This window comes from Salvelinus alpinus, chromosome 1 (genome assembly GCF_045679555.1).
Source record: "Salvelinus alpinus chromosome 1, SLU_Salpinus.1, whole genome shotgun sequence".
Lineage (NCBI taxonomy): Eukaryota > Metazoa > Chordata > Actinopteri > Salmoniformes > Salmonidae > Salvelinus > Salvelinus alpinus.
Window position 1 is genome coordinate 112,720,971 of NC_092086.1, and position 24,039 is coordinate 112,745,009.

General features: G+C 46.6%; 1 protein-coding gene across 5 annotated transcripts in view; it reads left to right on the forward strand.

Moving 5' to 3' along the window:
• Nucleotides 1-24,039, forward strand: part of LOC139539117 (protein Shroom3-like) — a 172,969-nt gene that overhangs the window by 124,120 nt on the left and 24,810 nt on the right. For 2 of the 5 annotated variants that reach the window (XM_071341909.1, XM_071341945.1), the window contains 7 exons: nucleotides 2,982-3,101; nucleotides 3,343-4,086; nucleotides 4,249-6,354; nucleotides 7,073-7,718; nucleotides 9,414-10,208; nucleotides 17,968-18,050; nucleotides 21,873-22,167. In XM_071341909.1, the coding sequence (XP_071198010.1) occupies nucleotides 2,982-3,101; nucleotides 3,343-4,086; nucleotides 4,249-6,354; nucleotides 7,073-7,718; nucleotides 9,414-10,208; nucleotides 17,968-18,050; nucleotides 21,873-22,167 (4,789 nt within the window). The remainder of the gene's footprint in view (nucleotides 1-2,981; nucleotides 3,102-3,342; nucleotides 4,087-4,248; nucleotides 6,355-7,072; nucleotides 7,719-9,413; nucleotides 10,209-17,967; nucleotides 18,051-21,872; nucleotides 22,168-24,039) is intronic. The other 3 variants (XM_071341927.1, XM_071341936.1, XM_071341917.1) reach the window with 3 other exon arrangements.

The following is a 24,039-nucleotide window of genomic DNA, read 5'->3' on the forward strand; positions in this document are numbered from 1 at the left end:
TTTTATTTTTGACTACTTTCTGATTGTTTCAAGTATGTACCATGTAGCCCCCATCACAGACAATACATCAAGATAGTAATGGTACTGTGAAAATACAGAAATGATTTTATTGATGGAGCTAACGCTTCCTTACTCGTGATTGTTGAGCTGCTCCACATTCACATGTACATTCTAAATGTCATCCTATTCTCAACATAGTGCACTTCTTCTACATGTCTACTTCTGCACTACAGGGCTCTGGTCAAAAGTAGTGCACTATGTAGCCGGGTTAGTGCACTTCTTCTGCATGTCTACTTCTGCACTACAGGGCTCTGGTCAAAAGTAGTGCACTATGTAGCCGGGTTGGGGTCAATTCGAATTGAAGGCAGTCAATTCAGGAAGTGATTATTTTTTAAATATTTTTTTATTAGACATTAAAAATAAAAATAAACTTTTTTAAAAGTAAATCGGTTCTACTTTTCAGTTTATTGATAAGTCATGGGCCCAAACCTGCTGGAAGTAGGTATCCATCTGGGGACACTGTCCCAGTCTCTCTGATCTCATGTCCCTCCAAGTGTTTAATGATCTATTCTTCTATGACAATGAACACAGTAATGATATCTCTTAAGGTTGTGTTGCAACATCATCAAGCCACTACTCATGTACAGTGAGGGAAAAAAGTATTTGATCCCCTGCTGATTTTGTACGTTTGCCCACTGACAAAGAAATTATCAGTCTATAATTTTAATGGTAGGTTTATTTGAACAGTGATAGACAGAATAACAACAAAAATATCCAGAAAAATGCATGTCAAAAATGTTATAAATTGATTTGCATTTTAATGAGGGAAATAAGTATTTGACCCCTTCTCAATCAAAAAGATTTCTGGCTCCCAGGTGTCTTTCATACAGGTAACGAACGGAGATTAGGAGCACACTCTTAAAGGGAGTGCTCCTAATCTCAGTTTCTTACCTGTATAAAAGATACCTGTCCACAGAAGCAATCAATCAATCAGATTCCAAACTCTCCACCATGGCCAAGACCAAAGAGCTCTCCAAGGATGTCAGGGACAAGATTGTAGACCTACACAAGGCTGGAATGGGCTACAAGACCATCGCCAAGCAGCTTGGTGAGAAGGTGACAACATTTTCTGTGATTATTCGCAAATGGAAGAAACACAAAAGAACTGTCAATCTCCCTCAGCCTGGGGCTCCATGCAAGATCTCACCTCGTGGAGTTGCAATGATCATGAGAACGGTGAGGAATCAGCCCAGAACTACACAGGAGGATCTTGTCAATGATCTCAAGGCAGCTGGGACCATAGTCATCAAGAAAACAATTGGTAACACACTATGCCGTGAAGGACTGAAATCCTGCAGCGCCCGCAAGGTCCCCCTGCTCAAGAAAGCACATATACATGCCCGTCTGAAGTTTGCCAATGAACATCTGAATGATTCAGAGGACAACTGGGTGAACGTGTTGTGGTCAGATGAGACCAAAATGGAGTTCTTTGGCATCAACCCAACTTGCCGTGTTTGGAGGAGGAGGAATGCTGCCTATGACCCCAAGAAACCATCCCCACCGTCAAACATGGAGGTGGAAACATTATGCTTTGGGGGTGTTTTTCTGCTAAAGGGACAGGACAACTTCACCGCATCAAAGGGACGATGGACGGGCCCATGTACCGTCAAATCTTGGGTGAAAACCTCCTTCCCTCAGCCAGGGTATTGAAAACGGGTCGTGGATGGGTATTCCAGCATGACAATGACCCAAAACACACGGCCAAGGCAACAAAGGAGTGGCTCAAGAAGAAGCACATTAAGGTCCTGGAGTGGCCTAGCCAGTCTCCAGACCTTAATCCCATAGAAAATCTGTGGAGGGAGCTGAAGGTTCGAGTTGCCAAACGTCAGCCTCGAAACCTTAATGACTTGAAGAAGATCTGCAAAGAGGAGTGGGACAAAATCCCTCCTGAGATGTGTGCAAACCTGGTGGCCAACTACAAGAAACGTCTGACCTCTGTGATTGCCAACAAGGGTTTTGCCACCAAGTACTAAGTCATGTTTTGCAGAGGGGTCAAATACTTATTTCCCTCATTAAAATGCAAATCAATTCATAACATTTTTGACATGCGTTTTTCTGGATTTTTTTGTTGATATTCTGTCTCTCACTGTTCAAATAAACCTACCATTAAAATTATAGACTGATCATTTCTTTGTCAGTGGGCAAACGTACAAAATCAGCAGGGGATCAAATACTTTTTTCCCTCACTGTATACCTTTGACATACAGACAGTAGATATAGTCTTGACAGTTGGTACTGATGATAGGGATTTCCCATTAAACAGAAACCTATGACTGCTGTTTTAACCTGTAAGTATTTGGTTATAAGTCTATTGCTGACTTCACTTAATTCATTTCCATGGAAATGGCCAATAAAAGTATCCTATAATACTGTATTGTAGTTCCTATTTGTCCAGTTTGACATCTGCCTGTTGTGTTAGCAGAGTGACAGCAGGATGTGATGTTGATAGTTTCTTCTTCTCTCTCTTATTCCTCTCTGTCTCTCTCCCCCTCTTTCCCTTTCTCCTTTACACCTCTCTCTCTCTCTCTCTCTCTCTCTCTCTCTCTCTCTCTCTCTCTCTCTCTCTCTCTCTCTCTCTCTCTCTCTCTCTCTCTCTCTCTCTCTCTCTCTCTCTCTCTCTCTCTCTCTCTCTCTCTTCTCTCTTCTTCCTCTGTTTCTTCCTCCTTTACTCCCTCTTTCTCTGTCTCTCTCTCTCTTTCCCTTTCTCCTTTACACCTCTCTCTCTCTCTTCTCTCTTCTTCCTCTGTTTCTTCCTCCTTTACTCCCTCTTTCTCTGTCTCTCTCTCTCTTTCCCTTTCTCCTTTACACCTCTCTCTCTCTCTCTTCTCTCTTCTTCCTCTGTTTCTTCCTCCTTTACTCCCTCTTTCTCTCTGTCTCTCTCTCTCTCCCTCCTTTAATCGCTCTCTCTTTCTCTTCCCCAGTGCGTCCACTACAGACCTGTCGGGCTACGACCCAGGTTACCTGAGGAAGAGTCCAGACCAGTACAGTTCTAGAGGAAGTATGGAGAGCCTTGGGGATCACCACAGCCACCCAGCCTACAGGTACTGCTCTTTAACATGGGCTTTTTATGACCTTTTTGTTATGCCTTATTGATCCTCGTCTTGTCTTTGTAATCACCATTTCCAGAGAGGACCACAACGGAAATAAGCCTCCAGGCTGATCGTGTTTTTACCCTACATAATATGTTATGCTGCCTCCAGCTGGAGCAGCCTACTACTGCTAATTAACTAATCAATTCGATCAATCAAGTCAGGATAAATAAAGTGTTCCTGTACTCTCCAGCTCTTCCTGCCACCAGCTGTGTGCCTCCAAGTCCTCCAACAGTATGGACCACCTTCACAGTAAGAGAGACTCAGCCTACTCCTCCTTCTCCACCAGCTCTAGTATCCCAGAGTACCTTGCGGCCGCTCCGACCTTTGGTAAGGAGAGGTCGTACTCCATGGAGACGGTTCCGCAGAGGGGCGGGATTAGTGGAGGGGGCGGGAGCGGGACCGGGGCGGAGGGAATGCAGCAAGCTGACATCCGATATGTCCGTACGGTCTACGACCCCCAGCAGGGCGGTGCTCAGGAGCATGAGGTTAGCTCCGCCTCTGCTTCGTTGCTACGCAACCACGAGGCTGGCAGGGCGGGGTCTTGTAGTGTGGGCGGGGCCGCCTGTTACCGCGGCACCAGTAGCAGTAGTAACAGCAGTGGCGGAAGCAGCGGTGGTGGTAACCATGGTATTAACCCCAACCGTCACAGTGTTGGGCCCATTTGGGGTCAGAGCGCCAGCCGCAGTTCCTACGAGAGCCTGAAGGGGGCGCCGGCTCCTCCCATGCGGAGCGACAGCTACGCGGCTATCAGGAACCATGAGAGGCCAAACTCGTGGTCCAGCCTGGATCAGGCTCGCTCCCTCAGGGCTCTCCACAAGGGGTCCACCTCCTCCTGGTACCACTCCTCTGGCTCCGTGGCCTCCAGCTCAGGGAAGGGCTCCTTCGGGGCAGAGGGCCAGCTCCACACCGTCATAGAGAAGAGTCCCGAGAGCAGGTATTAAGTCCATTCTATTGTATCTATTAGCAAACCCATAGACATCATGAGTTGTGTTTATTTCACCAGTCATCAGTGTCTCTGTGGCTCTAATGTAGGCATGTGTATGTTGTTGTTGTTGTCGTTGTTGTTGTTATAAAACACGTCTTATTCTTCTTCTAGCCCCACCACCAAGCCCAAACAGGGTGTGGGTCAGGGCTTCCCGCCGCCCCCCGAGCCCCAGCAAACATCCACCCAGTCTGGCTGCCTCATGCTGCCCCAGGGCATCTACCCTGTACCTCCGCCGGAGCCCCACTATGCCCAGATGCCCACCAGCAGCCCCAACCCCAGCAGCGTGTACCCAGCCCTGGCCAGGGAGAGCAGTCTGAGCAGCCTGAGAGAGCTCCAGGGGTTAAGGCTGGGGGTCAGTGTGGATACAGGGATGGCGGTAGTGGTGGAGAATGGATACCAAAGCAACCCCTCTTCGTCCTCCTATGTCACTTCCTCTGGCCAACCTCAGCATCCTGACTTTGCTCAGCCTCCACCCAAACAGCCAGCTCAGCCTCCACCCAAACAGCCAGCTCATCCAACCCAACCCGCAGACAGAGTGGGAGAAAAGTCAGGGTACGAGGAGACCCAAACTAAACTGGGTCTCTACAAGTCTCATCTGAAGGGGGAGGGACAGACCGTGTCCCAAAGGCAGAGCCAGCGGAGCCAAGGACAGGGACAGGGTCAGAGCCAAGGACAGGGTCAGAGCCAAGGACAGGGTCAGAGCCAGAGACAGGTTCAGGGTCAGAGCCAAGACCAGGGACAGGGTCAGAGCCAGGGTCAGAGGCAGGATCAGGGACAGGGTCAGAGCCAGGGTCAAGGACAGGGTCAGAGCCAAGGCCAGGGACAGGGTCAGAGCCAAGGCCAGGGTCAGAGCCAGGGTCAGGGTCAGAGCCAGGGTCAGGGTCAGGCATCCAGACCCTGCTCAGCCCAGTCTATAGGCCAGTCTATAGGCCAGGAGAGAAGGGACCCATACACTCCAGTCCAGCCGCGGGGAGAGAGGCTACCCAGGTACTCCCAGGGCTCAGAGAGCTACCCTGAGCACCACCGACAGGACCAGGTCAGGGAGGAAGGGCAGGTCAGACACACAGAGCCCAGTCACTACACTAGTCACCCAGTGGCAGGCACCACCATGCCCAGTAAGATCGCCCAGGGACATGTTCCCAATGGGAGCAGCAGCAGAAGTACCCCAGCACAGGTGTCTGACCAGCAGGTAGAGCAGAGGGCCCAGAGGCCTGACCAGCAGGTAGAGCAGAGGGCCCAGGGGCCTGACCAGCAGGTAGAGCAGAGGGCCCAGGGGCCAAACAAGCAGGTAGAGCAGAGGGCCCAGGGGCCTGACCAGCAGGTAGAGCAGAGGGCCCAGGGGCCTGACCAGCAGGTAGAGCAGAGGGCCCAGGGGCCAGACCAGCAGGTAGAGCAGAGGGCCCAGGGGCCTGACCAGCAGGTAGAGCAGAGGGCCCAGGGGCCTGACCAGCAGGTAGAGCAGAGGGCCCAGGGGCCTGACCTGCAGGTAGAGCAGAGGGCTCAGGTGCTTGACCAGCAAGTAGAGCAGAGGGCCCAGGGGCCTGACCTTCAGGTCAATGACCAGAGATCCAGGTCCCCCCTCTGGCACTACAGCGATCCAATTCCCCCCCAGCGGCAGAGGGACCAGAGGGGACCAGAGCACCCCCTGACCCAGCTGGAGAACGCCCTAGCAGATGTCCAGCGCTGTGACAGTCCAGAGAGCTCCGCCAACAGCCAGAGCAGCCACCAGAGGAGCCTCTCTGTTCTGGAGAAGGTGAACCGCTTCGAGCGCCGCGAGCAGGACCATGGGCAGGGGAAGCAGAGGAGTAAAAGCACCAGCGCCAGCCACACCAACCCGAGGCCCTCTTCCTCCCGTCCAGCCCAGCCCCAGCCTCAGCCCCAGCACCATGAGAGGGCCATGAGCTATGGTGCTGGTATGGATGACCTGCGTAACATGCTGGAGAGAAGCAACAGCCCCAGCAGCACCTGCAGAACACAGAGCTCCTCCTCTAGCTCACATCATGGGAAAACTACGGTGGCCCACGAGGGTCATCATTACGCAGAGCAGCAGAGGCCAGGGAGTTGTGACCAGACCCAGCCTCAGAGCTCCAGGTACCCCCATCACCACCACCCTAATCCCCAGGACCCTCACCCTGGCTCGGCACTGCAGAGGAGCAGAAGCCCCTTCCAACTGGGGAGCCAGGAGGGCCAGGAGGAGAATGGCCACGACAGAGACAGGTAATTGTTCAATATTGTATATACAAAGTGTACAAAACATAAGGAACACCTTCCTAATATTGAGTTACACCTCCCCCTTTCCCCTCAGAACAGCCTCAATTTGTCGGGGCATGGACTCTACAAGGTGTCGATAGCGTTCCACAGGGACGCTGGCCCATGTTGACTCCAATGCTCCCAACAGTTGTGTCAAGTTGGCTGGATGTCCTTTGGGTGGTGGACCATTCTTGATACACACGGGAAACTGTTGAGAATGAAAAACCCAGCAGTGTTGCTGTTCTTGACACAAACCGGTGCGCCTGACACCTACCACCATACCCAGTTCAAAGGCACTTAAATATTTTTCTTTCCCATTCACCCTCTGAAGGGCACACATACACAATCCATGTCTTAATTGTCTCAAGGCTTAACATGTTTTTAACCCGTCTCCTCCCCTTCATCTACACTGATTGAAGTGGATTTAAACAAGTGACATCAATAAGGGATCATAGCTTTTACCTGGATTCACCTGGTCAGTCTGTCATGGAAAGAGCAGGTGTTCTTAATGTTTTGTCCACTCAGTGTATGTTGGTTTGTAGTGTATAGATTGTGTAAATGGTGTGTATATTACATTGTCTATATTCTGTCTGTATATTCTGTTTATTGTTGTCACCACCATTTCACCAGGTCAAAGGTTAATGTACTTGGTGAATAAAATGGATTCTCATTGTGATTTTGACAGGGATGGGGACAGAGAGTTCCATTGGAGGGATGGCCTGCATGACCTACTGGGGACCATCCAGGACACGTCCTTTAACCGGGCCTACAGGGACAGTATCAAGGACGCCCAGTCCAAGGTGCTCCGATCCACCTCCTTCAGACGCAGGGATCTGGGAATCAGCGTTAGCGGGAGTGTCAACAACAACTCCCCTCCCATCCCCGCCAAGCACTTATCTCTGGAGAGGAAGGCGGTAGCACCTAAGACCAGCCCCAAACCCTCCATTGTCTCCACTACTGTCCTAGCCTCCGCCCCAGCCCTTGCCCTAGCTACCTCCACTCACACCCCCAAAGAAAGGCTCACGGTCACCGTCCCAGACCCAGTCCCAGCCCCAGCTCCAGCCACCTTTCCCTCACCTCACACCCCCAAAGAAAGGCTCACGGTCACCGTCCCAGACGCAGTCCCAGACCCAGCTCTAGCCACCTTTCCCTCACCTCACACCCCCAAAGAGAGGCACGTTGTCACCCCGGAGCCCGAGAGGTTCGGCCCCCCAGAGCTCCTCAGCATCCTGGCCATGGGCCCACCAGTCCCGGCCCGTATCGGTGGGCGTAAGCGACTCACCATGGAGAAGAAGAAGAGGTCCTACTCCGAGCCTGAGAACATGCATGAGGTGAGTCAAAGTATCCAAGATCCTATCTCCTGCTGTTTCCTCTCTAGGAATAAAAACCTAGAGAGGAACAAGGCTATGAGGGGTGGCCAGTCCTCTTCTGGCTGTGCCGGGTGGAGATTATAACAGAACATGGCCAAGATGTTCAAATGTTCATAAATGACCAGCATGGTCAAATAATAATAATCACAGTAGTTGTCGAGGGTGCAGTAGCACGTCTGGTGAACAGGTCAGGGTTCCATAGCCGCAGGCAGAACAGTTGAAACTGAAGCAGCAGCATGGCCAGGTGGACTGGGGACAGCACGGAGTCATCAGGCCAGGTAGTCCTGAGGCATGGTCCTAGGGCTCAGGTCCTCCGAGAGAGAGAAATAAAGAAAGAGAGAAAGAGAGAATTAGAGAGAGCATACTTAAATTCACACAGGACACCGGATAAGACAGGAGAAATACTCCAGATATAACAGACTGACCCTAGCCACCCGACACATAAACTACTGCAGCATGAATACTGGAGGCTGAGACAGGAGGGGTCAGGAGACACTGTGGCCCCATCCGATGATACCCCCGGACAGGGCCAAACAGCCAGGATACAACCCCACCCACTTTGCCAAAGCACAGCCCCCACACCACTAGAGGGATATCTTCAATCACCAACTTACCATCCTGAGACAAGGCCGAGTATAGCCCCGAGTATAACCACACTGCCAGGTCTCTGACGACCTCCCTGTAAGTTGTCTCATCGTTGTCGGTGATCAGGCCTACCACCGTTGTGTTGTCAGCATGATGGTGTTAATGATGGTGTTGGAGTTGTGCTTGACCACTCAGTCGTGGGTGAACAGGGCGTACAGGGGGGGACAAAGCACACACCCCTGAGGTGCCCCAGTGTTGAGGATCAGCGTGGCAGATGTGTTGTTACCTACTCTTACCACCTGGGGGCGGCCTGTTAGGAAGTCCAGGATCCAGTTGCAGAGGGAGGTGTTTAGTCCCAGGGTCCTTAGCTTAGTGATGAGCTTTGTGGGCACTATGGTGTTGAACGCTGAGCTGTAGTCAATGAACAGCATTCTCACATAGGTGTTCCTATTATCCAAGTGGAAAAGGGCAGTGTGGAGTGTGATTAAGATTGCCTCTTCTGTGGATCTGTTGGGGCGGTATGCGAATTGGAGTGGATCTAGGGTTTCCGGGATAATGGTGTTAATGTGAGCCATGACCAGCCTTTCAAAATATTTAATGGCTACAGATGTGAGTGCTATGGGCGGTAGTCATTTAGGCAGGTTACTTTCGCTTTCTTGGGCACAGGGACTATGGTGGTCTGCTTGAAACATGTAGCTATTACAGACTCGGTCAGGGAGAGGTTGAAAATGTCAGTGAAGACACTTGCCAGTTGGTCCACGCATGCTCTGAGTACATGCCCTGGTAATCTGTCTGGCCCCGTGGCCTTGTGAATGTTGACCTGTTTAAAGGCTACGGAGAGGGTGATCACACAGTCGTCCGGACCAGCTGGTGCTCTCATGCATGCTTCAGTGTTGCTTCCCTCGAAGCGAGCATAAAAGGCATTTAGCCCATCTGGTAGGCTCTACATTCAGAGCGCTGCACTGCGACTGGGTGTGTGTGTCTCAGGGGGTTGAGTTAGAAAGCAAGAGACACATTTCTGTTTTCTGCAAGATAATGGAAAATAAAGGTTTCTTGTTCTTCTTCTTCTAGGTGGGGTTGGAGTCTGATCCAAGGAGGACTAGCCAGCACCAGCTGTTCCTTTTCCCAGGTACAGAGACCAGCGTGGCGGACCGCAGGAGGATGTTTGAGATGGCTGCCAGCCGCAGCCTGAGCTCCAGCTCCCAGGGCTCCCAGGCTCCCCAGCGCCTCCAGGGCTCCCAGGTTTGTCTAGCCGTGTCTCGGCCGGAGCTCCGGCAGCTGCAGCAGGACGCCCTGGCCGACTACATGGAGAGGAAGAGAGGCTGGAGGACAGACAGGGATAGGGACAGGTCAGAGGGAGTGCGCACCCACCGTGACCGCCCTCACAGCGCCTACCTGCAGCCCTTTACAGACACCCGGAGTGTTTCCTCAACCTCCACCACCAGCCTAGCCTCTCTTCAGGAGCCTCTTGGCCAAGACAGCAGTCTCTCTGGTGGGGGAAGGCTCTGCTCCACCCTGCCTCCTGGCCTCCAGGGTTTCTATCCAGGCAGGGTCACTGCACCACGCGTCCAGGCCAAGGCCCCAGCCTCTATCTCCACCACCCACCCAGACACCTTGGGATTCCACAGGCTACTGGAGGGAGAGCTGCCCAGATCTAGCCTTGGTAGAGAAGACCCAGCCCAGGCCTATGAGGCTCTCCGGAGCCAGGAGTTTTTCCTGCGAGGCGATGGAGCCTTTGAGAGGGCAGTTCCAGCCCGGAACTCTGGCAAGTCAGCCTCTGCGGAGGACCTGCTGGAGCGCTCTGAGAGGCCTGCACCCCAGCACTTCAGATCCCGCTCCTCGCCTTCTGGCGAGAGGCTCAATCAGGTAGAGTACAATACACTCTCTGGTTTTACACTTTGTAGACTTCTTTACTAATCTAGTAAAGAAGACAAAACAAAGACACAACACCATTTATTTTGATATAAATGTGTGTGGATGTAGCTTCAGCTGTAAGTCTTAGGCTAGCTCATCTTCAGCTGTAAGTCTTAGGTCAGCTGTAGCTTCAGCTGTAAGTCTTAGGTTAGCTGTAGCTTCAGCTGTAAGTCTTAGGTTAGCTGTAGCTTCAGCTGTAAGTCTTAGGTTAGCTGTAGCTTCAGCTGTAAGTCTTAGGTTAGCTGTAGCTTCAGCTGTAAGTCTTAGGTTAGCTTATCTTCAGCTGTAAGTCTTAGGTTAGCTTATCTTCAGCTGTAAGTCTTAGGTTAGCTCATCTTCAGCTGTAAGTCTTATGTTAGCTGTAGCTTCAGCTGTAAGTCTTATGTTAGCTGTAGCTTCAGCTGTAAGTCTTAGGTTAGCTGTAGCTTCAGCTGTAAGTCTTAGGTTAGCTGTAGCTTCAGCTGTAAGTCTTAGGTTAGCTGTAGCTTCAGCTGTAAGTCTTAGGTTAGCTGTAGCTTCAGCTGTAAGTCTTAGGTTAGCTGTAGCTTCAGCTGTAAGTCTTAGGTTAGCTGGAGCTTCAGCTGTAAGTCTTAGGTTAGCTTATCTTCAGCTGTAAGTCTTAGGTTAGCTTATCTTCAGCTGTACGTCTTAGGTTAGCTGTAGCTTCAGCTGTAAGTCTTAGGTTAGCTTATCTTCAGCTGTAAGTCTTAGGTTAGCTTATCTTCAGCTGTACGTCTTAGGTTAGCTGTAGCTTCAGCTGTAAGTCTTAGGTTAGCTTATCTTCAGCTGTAAGTCTTAGGTTAGCTCATCTTCAGCTGTAAGTCTTATGTTAGCTGTAGCTTCAGCTGTAAGTCTTAGGTTAGCTGTAGCTTCAGCTGTAAGTCTTAGGTTAGCTGTAGCTTCAGCTGTAAGTCTTAGGTTAGCTGTAGCTTCAGCTGTAAGTCTTAGGTTAGCTGTAGCTTCAGCTGTAAGTCTTAGGTTAGCTCATCTTAAGCTGTAAGTCTTAGGTTAGCTCATCTTCAGCTGTAAGTCTTAGGTTAGCTGTAGCTTCAGCTGTAAGTCTTAGGTTAGCTGTAGCTTCAGCTGTAAGTCTTAGGTTAGCTGTAGCTTCAGCTGTAAGTCTTAGGTTAGCTGTAGCTTCAGCTGTAAGTCTTAGGTTAGCGCATATTCAGCTGTAAGTCTTAGGTTAGCTCTTCAGCTGTAAGTCTTAGGTTAGCTTATCTTAAGCTGTAAGTCTTAGGTTAGCTTATCTTCAGCTGTAAGTCTTAGGTTAGCTTATCTTCAGCTGTAAGTCTTAGGTTAGCTTATCTTCAGCTGTAAGTCTTAGGTTAGCTGTAGCTTCAGCTATACGTCTTAGGTTAGCTCATATTCAGCTGTAAGCTTATCTTAGCTTGGTGGTTCCAGCTAAAGCAGCTGACGCCTTCCTGCTGTGTGACCTGACTGTGTCTGAGCTGGGGTTGGTGTCTGAGCTGGGGTTGGTGTCTGAGCTGGGGTTGGTGTCTGAGCTGGGGTTGGTGTCTGAGCTGGGGTTGGTGTCTGAGCTGGGGTTGGTGTCTGAGCTGGGGTTGGTGTCTGAGCTGGGGTTGGTGTCTGAGCTGGGGTTGGTGTCTGAGCTGGGGTTGGTGTCTGAGCTGGGGTTGGTGTCTGAGCTGGGGTTGGTGTCTGAGCTGGGGTTGGTGTCTGAGCTGGGGTTGGTGTCTGAGCTGGGGTTGGTGTCTGAGCTGGGGTTGGTGTCTGAACTGGGGTTGGTGTCTGAGCTAGGGTTGGTGTCTGAGCTGGGGTTGGTGTCTGAGCTGGGGTTGGTGTCTGAGCTGGGGTTGGTGTCTGAGCTGGGGTTGGTGTCTGAGTTGGGGTTGGTGTCTGAGATGGGGTTGGTGTCTGAGCTGGGGTTGGTGTCTGAGCTGGGGTTGGTGTCTGAGCTGGGGTTGGTGTCTGAGCTGGGGTTGATGTCTGAGCTGGGGTTGGTGTCTGAGCTGGGGTTGGTGTCTGAGCTGGGGTTGGTGTCTGAGCTGGGGTTGGTGTCTGAGCTGGGGTTGGTGTCTGAGATGGGGTTGGTGTCTGAGATGGGGTTGGTGTCTGAGCTGGGGTTGGTGTCTGAGTTGGGGTTGGTGTCTGAGCTGGGGTTGGTGTCTGAGCTAGGGTTGGTGTCTGAGCTGGGGTTGGTGTCTGAGCTGGGGTTGGTGTCTGAGCTGGGGTTGGTGTCTGAGCTAGGGTTGGTGTCTGAGCTGGGGTTGGTGTCTGAGCTGGGGTTGGTGTCTGAGCTGGGGTTGGTGTCTGAGATGGGGTTGGTGTCTGAGCTGGCCTGACTGGGAGCAGGCACATAAACCCAGGGCTGGATGATGAGTGTCCCAGGGGCAGGAGAGGTCAGGAGAGGTCACACAGCTGGCTTCTAAACCCCAGCTCTCCCTCCTACTGACAGGGCCTTGACTACAGCTGGCACATAAACTAACCTAGAAAGCTAGCAGCTAAAATACACTGTCTACGAAGGCTGAGGATTCCGCTGTGAAGTCAGTTTCTGTGGGATGTTAAACAAGGATGCCGTTTATCACCATATGGATTTCTTATGCCCTCTACTGTACATAACCCTAACCCTGAGGGGTGACAGGGCGGGTCTATATAGTGACCTAACCCTGAGGGTTGACAGGGCGGGTCTATATAGTGACCTAACTGTGAGGGGTGACAGGGCGGGTTTATATAGTGACCTAACCCTGAGGGTTGACAGGGCGGGTCTATATAGTGACCTAACCCTGAGGGGTGACAGGGCGGGTCTATATAGTGACCTAACCCTGAGGGGTGACAGGGCGGGTCTATATAGTGACCTAACCCTGAGGGTTGACAGGGCGGGTCTATATAGTGACCTAACCCTGAGGGTTGACAGGGCGGGTCTATATAGTGACCTAACCCTGAGGGGTGACAGGGCGGGTCTATATAGTGACCTAACCCTGAGGGGTGACAGGGCGGGTCTATATAGTGACCTAACCCTGAGGGGTGACAGGGCAGGTCTATATAGTGACCTAACCCTGAGGGGTGACAGGGCGGGTCTATATAGTGACCTAACCCTGAGGGTTGACAGGGCGGGTCTATATAGTGACCTAACCCTGAGGGGTGACAGGGCGGGTCTATATAGTGACCTAACCCTGAGGGGTGACAGGGCAGGTCTATATAGTGACCTAACCCTGAGGGGTGACAGGGCGGGTCTATATAGTGACCTAACCCTGAGGGGTGACAGGGCGGGTCTATATAGTGACCTAACCCTGAGGGGTGACAGGGCAGGTCTATATAGTGACCTAACCCTGAGGGGTGACAGGGCAGGTCTATATAGTGACCTAACCCTGAGGGTTGACAGGGCGGGTCTATATAGTGACCTAACCCTGAGGGGTGACAGGGCGGGTCTACAGTGAGGGAAAAAAGTATTTGATCCCCTGCTGATTTTGTACGTTTGCCCACTGACAAAGAAATTATCAGTCTATAATTTTAATGGTAGGTTTATTTGAACAGTGAGAGACAGAATAACAACAAAAATATCCAGAAAAATGCATGTCAAAAATGTTATAAATTGATTTGCATTTTAATGAGGGAAATAAGTATTTGACCCCTTCTCAATCAAAAAGATTTCTGGCTCCCAGGTGTCTTTCATACAGGTAACGAACGGAGATTAGGAGCACACTCTTAAAGGGAGTGCTCCTAATCTCAGTTTCTTACCTGTATAAAAGATACCTGTCCACAGAAGCAATCAATCAATCAGATTCCAAACTCTCCACCATGGCCAAGACCAAAGAGCTCTCCAAGGATGTCAGGGACAAGATTGTAGACCTACACAAGGCTGGAATGGGCTACAAGACCATCGCCAAGCAGCTTGGTGAGAAGGTGACAACAGTTTCTGTGATTATTCGCAAATGGAAGAAACACAAAAGAACTGTCAATCTCCCTCAGCCTGGGGCTCCATGCAAGATCTCACCTCGTGGAGTTGCAATGATCATGAGAACGGTGAGGAATCAGCCCAGAACTACACAGGAGGATCTTGTCAATGATCTCAAGGCAGCTGGGACCATAGTCATCAAGAAAACAATTGGTAACACACTATGCCGTGAAGGACTGAAATCCTGCAGCGCCCGCAAGGTCCCCCTGCTCAAGAAAGCACATATACATGCCCGTCTGAAGTTTGCCAATGAACATCTGAATGATTCAGAGGACAACTGGGTGAACGTGTTGTGGTCAGATGAGACCAAAATGGAGTTCTTTGGCATCAACCCAACTTGCCGTGTTTGGAGGAGGAGGAATGCTGCCTATGACCCCAAGAAACCATCCCCACCGTCAAACATGGAGGTGGAAACATTATGCTTTGGGGGTGTTTTTCTGCTAAAGGGACAGGACAACTTCACCGCATCAAAGGGACGATGGACGGGGCCATGTACCGTCAAATCTTGGGTGAAAACCTCCTTCCCTCAGCCAGGGTATTGAAAATGGGTCGTGGATGGGTATTCCAGCATGACAATGACCCAAAACACACGGCCAAGGCAACAAAGGAGTGGCTCAAGAAGAAGCACATTAAGGTCCTGGAGTGGCCTAGCCAGTCTCCAGACCTTAATCCCATAGAAAATCTGTGGAGGGAGCTGAAGGTTCGAGTTGCCAAACGTCAGCCTCGAAACCTTAATGACTTGAAGAAGATCTGCAAAGAGGAGTGGGACAAAATCCCTCCTGAGATGTGTGCAAACCTGGTGGCCAACTACAAGAAACGTCTGACCTCTGTGATTGCCAACAAGGGTTTTGCCACCAAGTACTAAGTCATGTTTTGCAGAGGGGTCAAATACTTATTTCCCTCATTAAAATGCAAATCAATTCATAACATTTTTGACATGCGTTTTTCTGGATTTTTTTGTTGATATTCTGTCTCTCACTGTTCAAATAAACCTACCATTAAAATTATAGACTGATCATTTCTTTGTCAGTGGGCAAACGTACAAAATCAGCAGGGGATCAAATACTTTTTTCCCTCACTGTATATAGTGACCTAACCCTGAGGGGTGACAGGGCGGGTCTATATAGTGACCTAACCCTGAGGGGTGACAGGGCGGGTCTATATAGTGACCTATCCCTGAGGGTTGACAGGGCGGGTCTATATAGTGACCTAACCCTGAGGGGTGACAGGGCGGGTCTATATAGTGACCTAACCCTGAGGGGTGACAGGGCAGGTCTATATAGTGACCTAACCCTGAGGGGTGACAGGGCGGGTCTATATAGTGACCTAACCCTGAGGGGTGACAGGGCAGGTCTATATAGTGACCTAACCCTGAGGGGTGACAGGGCGGGTATATATAGTGACCTAACCCTGAGGGGTGACAGGGCGGGTCTATATAGTGACCGCATAGAGATAAATAGTTAAATAAGTTTATCTCTATGGTGCCCCTCGCCCTGGCCTGGCCAGCAGCTCCACAGACAGGAAATACCCAAGATCCTCTGACTTCCTGTGTGGTGCCACTGGGCCAGGGCTGGCAGAATACTGACTGATCACAGACTGATAAGACAGACAAACAAACACACACACACACACACACACACACACACACACACACACACACACACACACACACACACACACACACACACACACACACACACACACACACACACACACACACACACACACACACACACACACACACACATACACACTGCAGTGGGCCAAGGAGGAGCAAGCTACAGACAATTATGATTGTCTTTAGAAGCTTCATTCGGGCCACAGCAGCTGATAGGTCAGTTAGGTCAGTCAGGAAACCACTGCTGGGTCCTGAGGATGGATATTAAAAAGTCCTTTATCTGCCAGAGCGATTACAGCCAGCATAAACACACACTGCTTTTCACATAACCACTGTCTCTCACTCTGTGGATGTGAATAAAACTGCTTTATCGTGGGTAGAAATGAAAGAGATTTGTAACATTTTCCTCTCTTTTTCCACTACCATAATATTTGTTGAAAACAGAAAGACAGCTGAAGCAAACACACACAGCCTATTGGACGGAGTTCCCCAACTGGCGGCCCGCAGGCCGAATCTGGCCTGCGGGTGGTTTTATTTGGCCCCCCAAGTTATCTGAGCAAAAAATAATAATTATGTTGGATGTAAAAGCCTTAAAACACCAGGAACTCAGCTCCAAGTGATTTTAGTTTAGGAAATCTGTTCCCAAGTATTCCCACGCATAATAGAGAGACGTGATCGTATGCAAATGTAAGCAAGGTTTAAAATGATTGTTTTCGTCAAACAATATATCGTTTAGGCCTCCTTGAAGTCAATTTGCAGTCTACAAATTTTTTGTTATTATGGTCCGGCACCTTGACCATCCGCTCAAGAAAAACTTGTCCCGCTGCTGAATCTAGTTTATAATCCCTACTATAGGATAACCTCTCAGATGTTCTACAGTATAATGTAGTATATATGTAGCTATGCTGTCAGAGGTCATACAGTATAATGTAGTATATATGTAGCTATGTTGTCAGAGGTCATACATTATAATGTAGTATATATGTAGCTATGATGTCAGAGGTCCTACATTATAATGTGGTATATATGTAGCTATGCTGTCAGAGGTCCTACAGTATAATGTAGTATATATGTAGCTATGCTGTCAGAGGTCCTACAGTATAATGTGGTATATATGTAGCTATGCTGTCAGAGGTCCTACAGTATAATGTAGTATATATGTAGCTATGCTGTCAGAGGTCCTACAGTATAATGTAGTATATATGTAGCTATGCTGTCAGAGGTCCTACAGTATAATGTGGTATATATGTAGCTATGCTGTCAGAGGTCCTACAGTATAATGTGGTATATATGTAGCTATGTTGTCAGAGGTCATACATTATAATGTAGTATATATGTAGCTATGATGTCAGAGGTCCTACATTATAATGTGGTATATATGTAGCTATGCTGTCAGAGGTCCTACAGTATAATGTAGTATATATGTAGCTATGCTGTCAGAGGTCCTACAGTATAATGTGGTATATATGTAGCTATGCTGTCAGAGGTCCTACAGTATAATGTGGTATATATGTAGCTATGCTGTCAGATGTCCTACAGTATAATGTAGTATATATGTAGCTATGCTGTCAGAGGTCCTACAGTATAATGTAGTATATATGTAGCTATGCTGTCAGAGGTCCTACAGTATAATGTGGTATATGTCATCGTGTATTTATTTAGGATCTCAAAGGGGGATCTTGTGACTGCTTCTCACAGAACACATACCAGTCAGGACAACACACACACACGCACGCACGCACGCACGCACGCACGCACGCACGCGCACGCACACACACACACACACACACACACACACACACACACACACACACACACACACACACACACACACACACACACACACACACACACACACACACACGTGTAATTAACACTTATGGTAGCTGTTGATTCAGGGGAACACATATGACAGGCACTCATTTGCAGTATAGCCTAAGTCATTAGCTAGGTGAGTTGGCGGTGCCCGCAGTGATGTGGATAAAATGCCAGGGCCGAATTCTTGTCCTAGTCCGCCCCTGGGTGTACCTCATCATCCTCCTCTCACCAAGTAACCCCCCCCCTCTCTTTCTCTCTCTCTTTCTCTTCCTCTCTCTCTCTCTTTCTCCCCCCTCTCTCTCTTTGTCTTCCTCTCTTTCTCTCCCCCCCATCCCCCCCCCCCTCTCTCATTTCAGGACTTTATGGCAGGAGGAGATCTGAAGATGTATGGGATATTCTCTACCGAGCCCAGGCTTTTCACAAACAACGACAACAACAGGTTTGTTTCCATAAAGGGAATAGGGTGCTATAGGTCCTGGTCAAAAGTAGTGCACTAAATAGGGAATAGGGTGCCATAGGACCTGGTCAAAAGTAGTGCACTACATTGGGAATAGGGTGCCATGGGACCTGGTCAAAAGTAGTGCACTGAGTAGGGAATAGGGTGCTATGGGACAATATTTTTTTTAAACGCAGAAAATCTAACTGTTTTATTATATTTCAGTCTTCTATGATGTATATAAAGTGTAATATTGGGATGCTAACTCAAAATATAATACATCTGACATAGTACAGGTGTCTTCTTTATTTTAAACCTATAACCATGTGTGTGAGGTGGATACTTTTGTTTCAAAGTAGATTTGTTTATGGGCTGCAAGCCCGAAGCCGGGCACAATATGACAACAGCCACTTCAAGTGCAGGGCGCGAAATTCAAAATATATTTTTTAGAAATATTTAACTTTCACACATTAACAAGTCCAATACAGCATATGAAAGATAAACATCTTGTGAATCCAGCCAACATGTCCGATTTTTAAAATGTTTTACAGCGAAAACACCACGTATATTTATGTTAGCTCACCACCAAATACAAAAAAGGACAGACATTTTTCACAGCACAGGTAGCATGCACAAAACCAACCTAACTAACCAAGAACCAACCAAACTAACCAAGAAACAACTTCATCAGATGACAGTCTTATAACATGTTATTCAATAAATCTATGTTTTGTTCGAAAAATGTGCATATTTGAGCTATAAATCAGTTTTACATTGCAGCTACCATCACAGCTACCGTCAGAAATAGCACCGAAGCAGCCAGAGTAATTACAGACACCAACGTCAAATACCTAAATACTCATCATAAAACATTTCTGAAAAATACATGGTGTACAGCAAATGAAAGACAGGCATCTTGTGATTCCAGCCAATATTTCCGATTTCTTAAGTGTTTTACAGCGAAAACACAATATAGCATTATATTAGCTTACCACAATAGCCAGAAACACAAGCCATTTACCAGCAGCAAAAGTTAGCGATCGTAACAAACCAGCAAAAGATATATAATTTTTGACTAACCTTGATAAGCTTCATCAGATGACAGTCCTATAACATCAGGTTATACATACACTTATGTTTTGTTCGAAAATGTGCATATTTAGAGCTGAAATCAGTGGTTATACATTGTGCTAACGTAGCATCTTTTTCCCACAACGTCCGGATATTTCTCTGACACTCACATATTCTGACCAAATAACTATTCATAAACATTACTAAAAAATACATGTTGTATAGGAAATGATAGATACACTAGTTCTTAATGCAATCGCCGTGTTAGAATTCTAAAAATAACTTCATTACGACATCCAGCTTAGTTATAGCGAGAGAGTGCCCAAAATCTGGGCGCAAACTACTAGTACAACATGTTCGACAGATATATGAAATAGCATCATAAAATGGGTCCTACTTTTGATGATCTTCCATCAGAATGTTGTACAAGGGGTCCTTTGTCCAGAACAATCGTTGTTTTGGATTTAGAATGTCCTCTTCTCCAGTCTATTAGCATGGAAAGCTAGCAAAGTGGCGCGAAGCTCTCCTTCCTGAACATACGCAGACAAAGCAACACGCCTAACGTCCCGAAAAAATGTCAATAATCTAATAAAACTATATTGAAAAAACATACTTTACGATGATATTGTCACATTTATCAAATAAAATCAAAGCCGGAGATATTAGTCGTCTATAACGACAGCTTTACAGAAGGCAATACCAGGTCCCTTCTCGCGCGTTCCAGGAAACAGGAAATGGGTGTCACGTCATGCCAAGAGCTTTTATTCCACCTCAGATCAAGATAAACACTCAATTTCTTCTCTCACTCCCTATTGACATCTAGTGGAAGGTGTATGACGTGCATGTATACTAATATATATCAAGCCCATTTATAGGCAGGCCCTAGAACAGAGCATCGATTTCAGATTTTCCACTTCCTGTCAGGAAGTTTGCTGCAAAATGAGTTCTGTTTTACTCACAGATATAATTCAAACGGTTTTAGAAACTAGAGAGTGTTTTCTATCCAATAGTAATAATAATATGCATATTGTACGAGCAAGAATTGAGTACAAGGCCGTTTGAAATGGGCACCTTTTATCCAGGCTACTCAATACTGCCCCTGCAGCCCAAAGAGGTTAAGAATACCAAGCAACACTGTGTGACCCTGATTTAGACCACTGCAGTAAAAGGCTAATATCCTCATGGTCCATTCTCTTAATAATATCCCCACGATCCATTATCTTAATAATATCCTCACGATCCATTATCTTAATAATATCCTCACGATCCATTATCTTAATAATATCCTCATGGTCCATTATCTTAATAATATCCTCACGATCCATTATCTTAATAATATCCTCATGGTCCATTATCTTAATAATATCCTCATGGTCCATTCTCTTAATAATATCCGCATGGTCCATTCTCTTAATAATATCCTCACGGTCCATTCTCTTAAACATATCCTCATGGTCCATTCTCTTAATAATATCCTCATGGTCCATTATCTTAATAATATCCTCACAATCCATTATCTTAATAATATCCTCACGATCCATTATCTTAATAATATCCTCATGGTCCATTCTCTTAATAATATCCTCATGGTCCATTCTCTTAATAATATCCTCATGGTCCATTCTCTTAATAATATCCTCACGGTCCATTCTCTTAATAATATCCTCATGGTCCATTATCTTAATAATATCCTCACGGTCCATTCTCTTAATAATATCCTCACGGTCCATTCTCTTAAACATATCCTCATGGTCCATTCTCTTAATAATATCCTCATGGTCCATTATCTTAATAATATCCTCATGGTCCATTCTCTTAAACATATCCTCATGGTCCATTCTCTTAATAATATCCTCATGGTCCATTATCTTAATAATATCCTCACGGTCCATTCTCTTAATAATATCCTCACGGTCCATTCTCTTAAACATATCCTCATGGTCCATTCTCTTAATAATATCCTCATGGTCCATTATCTTAATAATATCCTCACGGTCCATTCTCTTAATAATATCCGCATGGTCCATTCTCTTAATAATATCCCCATGGTCCATTCTCTTAATAATATCCTCATGGTCCATTCTCTTAATAATATCCTCATGGTCCATTCTCTTAATAATATCCTCATGGTCCATTCTCTTAATAATATCCTCACGGTCCATTCTCTTAATAATATCCTCATGGTCCATTATCTTAATAATATCCTCATGGTCCATTCTCTTAATAATATCCTCATGGTCCATTCTCTTAATAATATCCTCATGGTCCATTCTCTTAATAATATCCTCACGGTCCATTCTCTTAATAATATCCTCACGGTCCATTCTCTTAAACATATCCTCACGGTCCATTCTCTTAAACATATCCTCATGGTCCATTCTCTTAATAATATCCTCATGGTCCATTCTCTTAATAATATCCTCATGGTCCATTATCTTAATAATATCCTCATGGTCCATTCTCTTAAACATATCCTCATGGTCCATTCTCTTAATAATATCATCACGGTCTATTCTCTTAATAATATCCTCATGGTCCATTCCCTTAATAATATCCCCATGGTCGATGGGAGAGGGAACATACCAGGGAAGTAACTGTTTGGTAAAGAGAGGTAACATACCAGGAATGGAACTGTTTGGTAAAGAAATGTTGAAGCTCACACACTTATCAGTTTTGTTTGTGTGTCCGTGTCCGTGTGTGTGTATGTGTCCGGTCTTTGTATGTGTGTGTTTGCCTCCTCTGTGTGTGTTACAGGTCTATGGACAGCCAGCATCCTGACAGACCTGTCTCTGCCTCCATGTCCCAGTCCCAGTCCCAGTCCCAGTCCCAGTCCCAGGCCCAGTCCCAGTCCCAGGCCCAGTGTTCAGATACCCACCACCCTCTGATCCAAAGCCCGTTCCAAAGCAACACCCCTGTGATGAGGAGAGATAAGCTGAAGAATCCCGACCGTCAGCGGGCACTTAGTGCCTCCAGCCTGGCTGCCTCTGTAGGTCTCCCCTGCCCCTTCTCCCCCCCAGGCACCAGCCCTACTATCAGCCTGGACTGGCAGGTATGTCAATCTGTCTGTCTGTCTGTAAAATCAAATCAACTCAGAGTTTATTTTAAGTACATTTAACAGGGGTCACAACACACTTTACGATATTCAAAAGAGGACCAGGGGAACAGCATCATCAGCTAAACATAACAGGTCAAACACTGAAGAGCAAGTCATTCTGTCTGAACTATGTCCTGGGATATGTGGTGTATAGAATCGGAGGGTTTATATAATTGGAGGGTTGTATATAATCGGAGGGTTTATATAATCAGAGGGTTTATATAATCAGAGGGTTTATATAATTGGAGGTTATATAATCGGAGGGTTGTATATAATTGGAGGGTTTATATAATCGGAGGGTTGTATATAATCGGAGGGTTGTATATAATCGGAGGGTTTATATAATCGGAGGGTTTATATAATCGGAGGGTTGTATATAATCGGAGGGTTGTATATAATCGGAGGGTTGTATATAATCGGAGGGTTTATATAATCGGAGGGTTTATATAATCGGAGGGTTTATATAATCAGAGGGTTTATATAATATAATTGGAGGGTTGTATATAATCGGAGGGTTTATATAATCGGAGGGTTTATATAATCGGAGGGTTGTATATAATCGGAGGGTTGTATATAATCGGAGGGTTTATATAATCGGAGGGTTTATATAATCAGAGGGTTTATATAATATAATTGGAGGGTTTATATAATATAATCGGAGGGTTGTATATAATCGGAGGGTTTATATAATCGGAGGGTTTATATAATCGGAGGGTTGTATATAATTGGAGGGTTGTATATAATCGGAGGGTTTATATAATATAATTGGAGGGTTTATATAATATAATTGGAGGGTTGTATATAATTGGAGGGTTGTATATAATCGGAGGGTTTATATAATCGGAGGGTTTATATAATCGGAGGGTTTATATAATCAGAGGGTTGTATATAATCGGAGGGTTGTATATAATCGGAGGGTTGTATATAATCGGAGGGTTTATATAATATAATTGGAGGGTTGTATATAATTGGAGGGTTGTATATAATCGGAGGGTTTATATAATCAGAGGGTTTATATAATCGGAGGGTTTATATAATCGGAGGGTTGTATATAATTGGAGGGTTGTATATAATCGGACGGTTTATATAATATAATTGGAGGGTTTATATAATATAATTGGAGGGTTGTATATAATCGGAGGGTTGTATATAATCGGAGGGTTTATATAATCAGAGGGTTTATATAATCGGAGGGTTGTATATAATTGGAGGGTTGTATATAATCGGAGGGTTTATATAATATAATTGGAGGGTTTATATAATATAATTGGAGGGTTGTATATAATTGGAGGGTTGTATATAATCGGAGGGTTGTATATAATCGGAGGGTTGTATATAATCGGAGGGTTGTATATAATTGGAGGGTTGTATATAATCGGAGGGTTTATATAATATAATTGGAGGGTTTATATAATATAATTGGAGGGTTGTATATAATTGGAGGGTTGTATATAATCGGAGGGTTTATATAATCAGAGGGTTTATATAATCGGAGGGTTTATATAATCGGAGGGTTGTATATAATTGGAGGGTTGTATATAATCGGAGGGTTTATATAATATAATTGGAGGGTTTATATAATATAATTGGAGGGTTGTATATAATTGGAGGGTTGTATATAATTGGAGGGTTGTATATAATCGGAGGGTTGTATATAATCAGAGGGTTTATATAATCAGAGGGTTTATATAATCAGAGGGTTTATATAATTGGAGGGTTGTATATAATTGGAGGGTTGTATATAATTGGAGGGTTGTATATAATCGGAGGGTGTATATAATCGGAGGGTTTATATAATCTGAGGGTTTATATAGTCAGAGGGTTTAT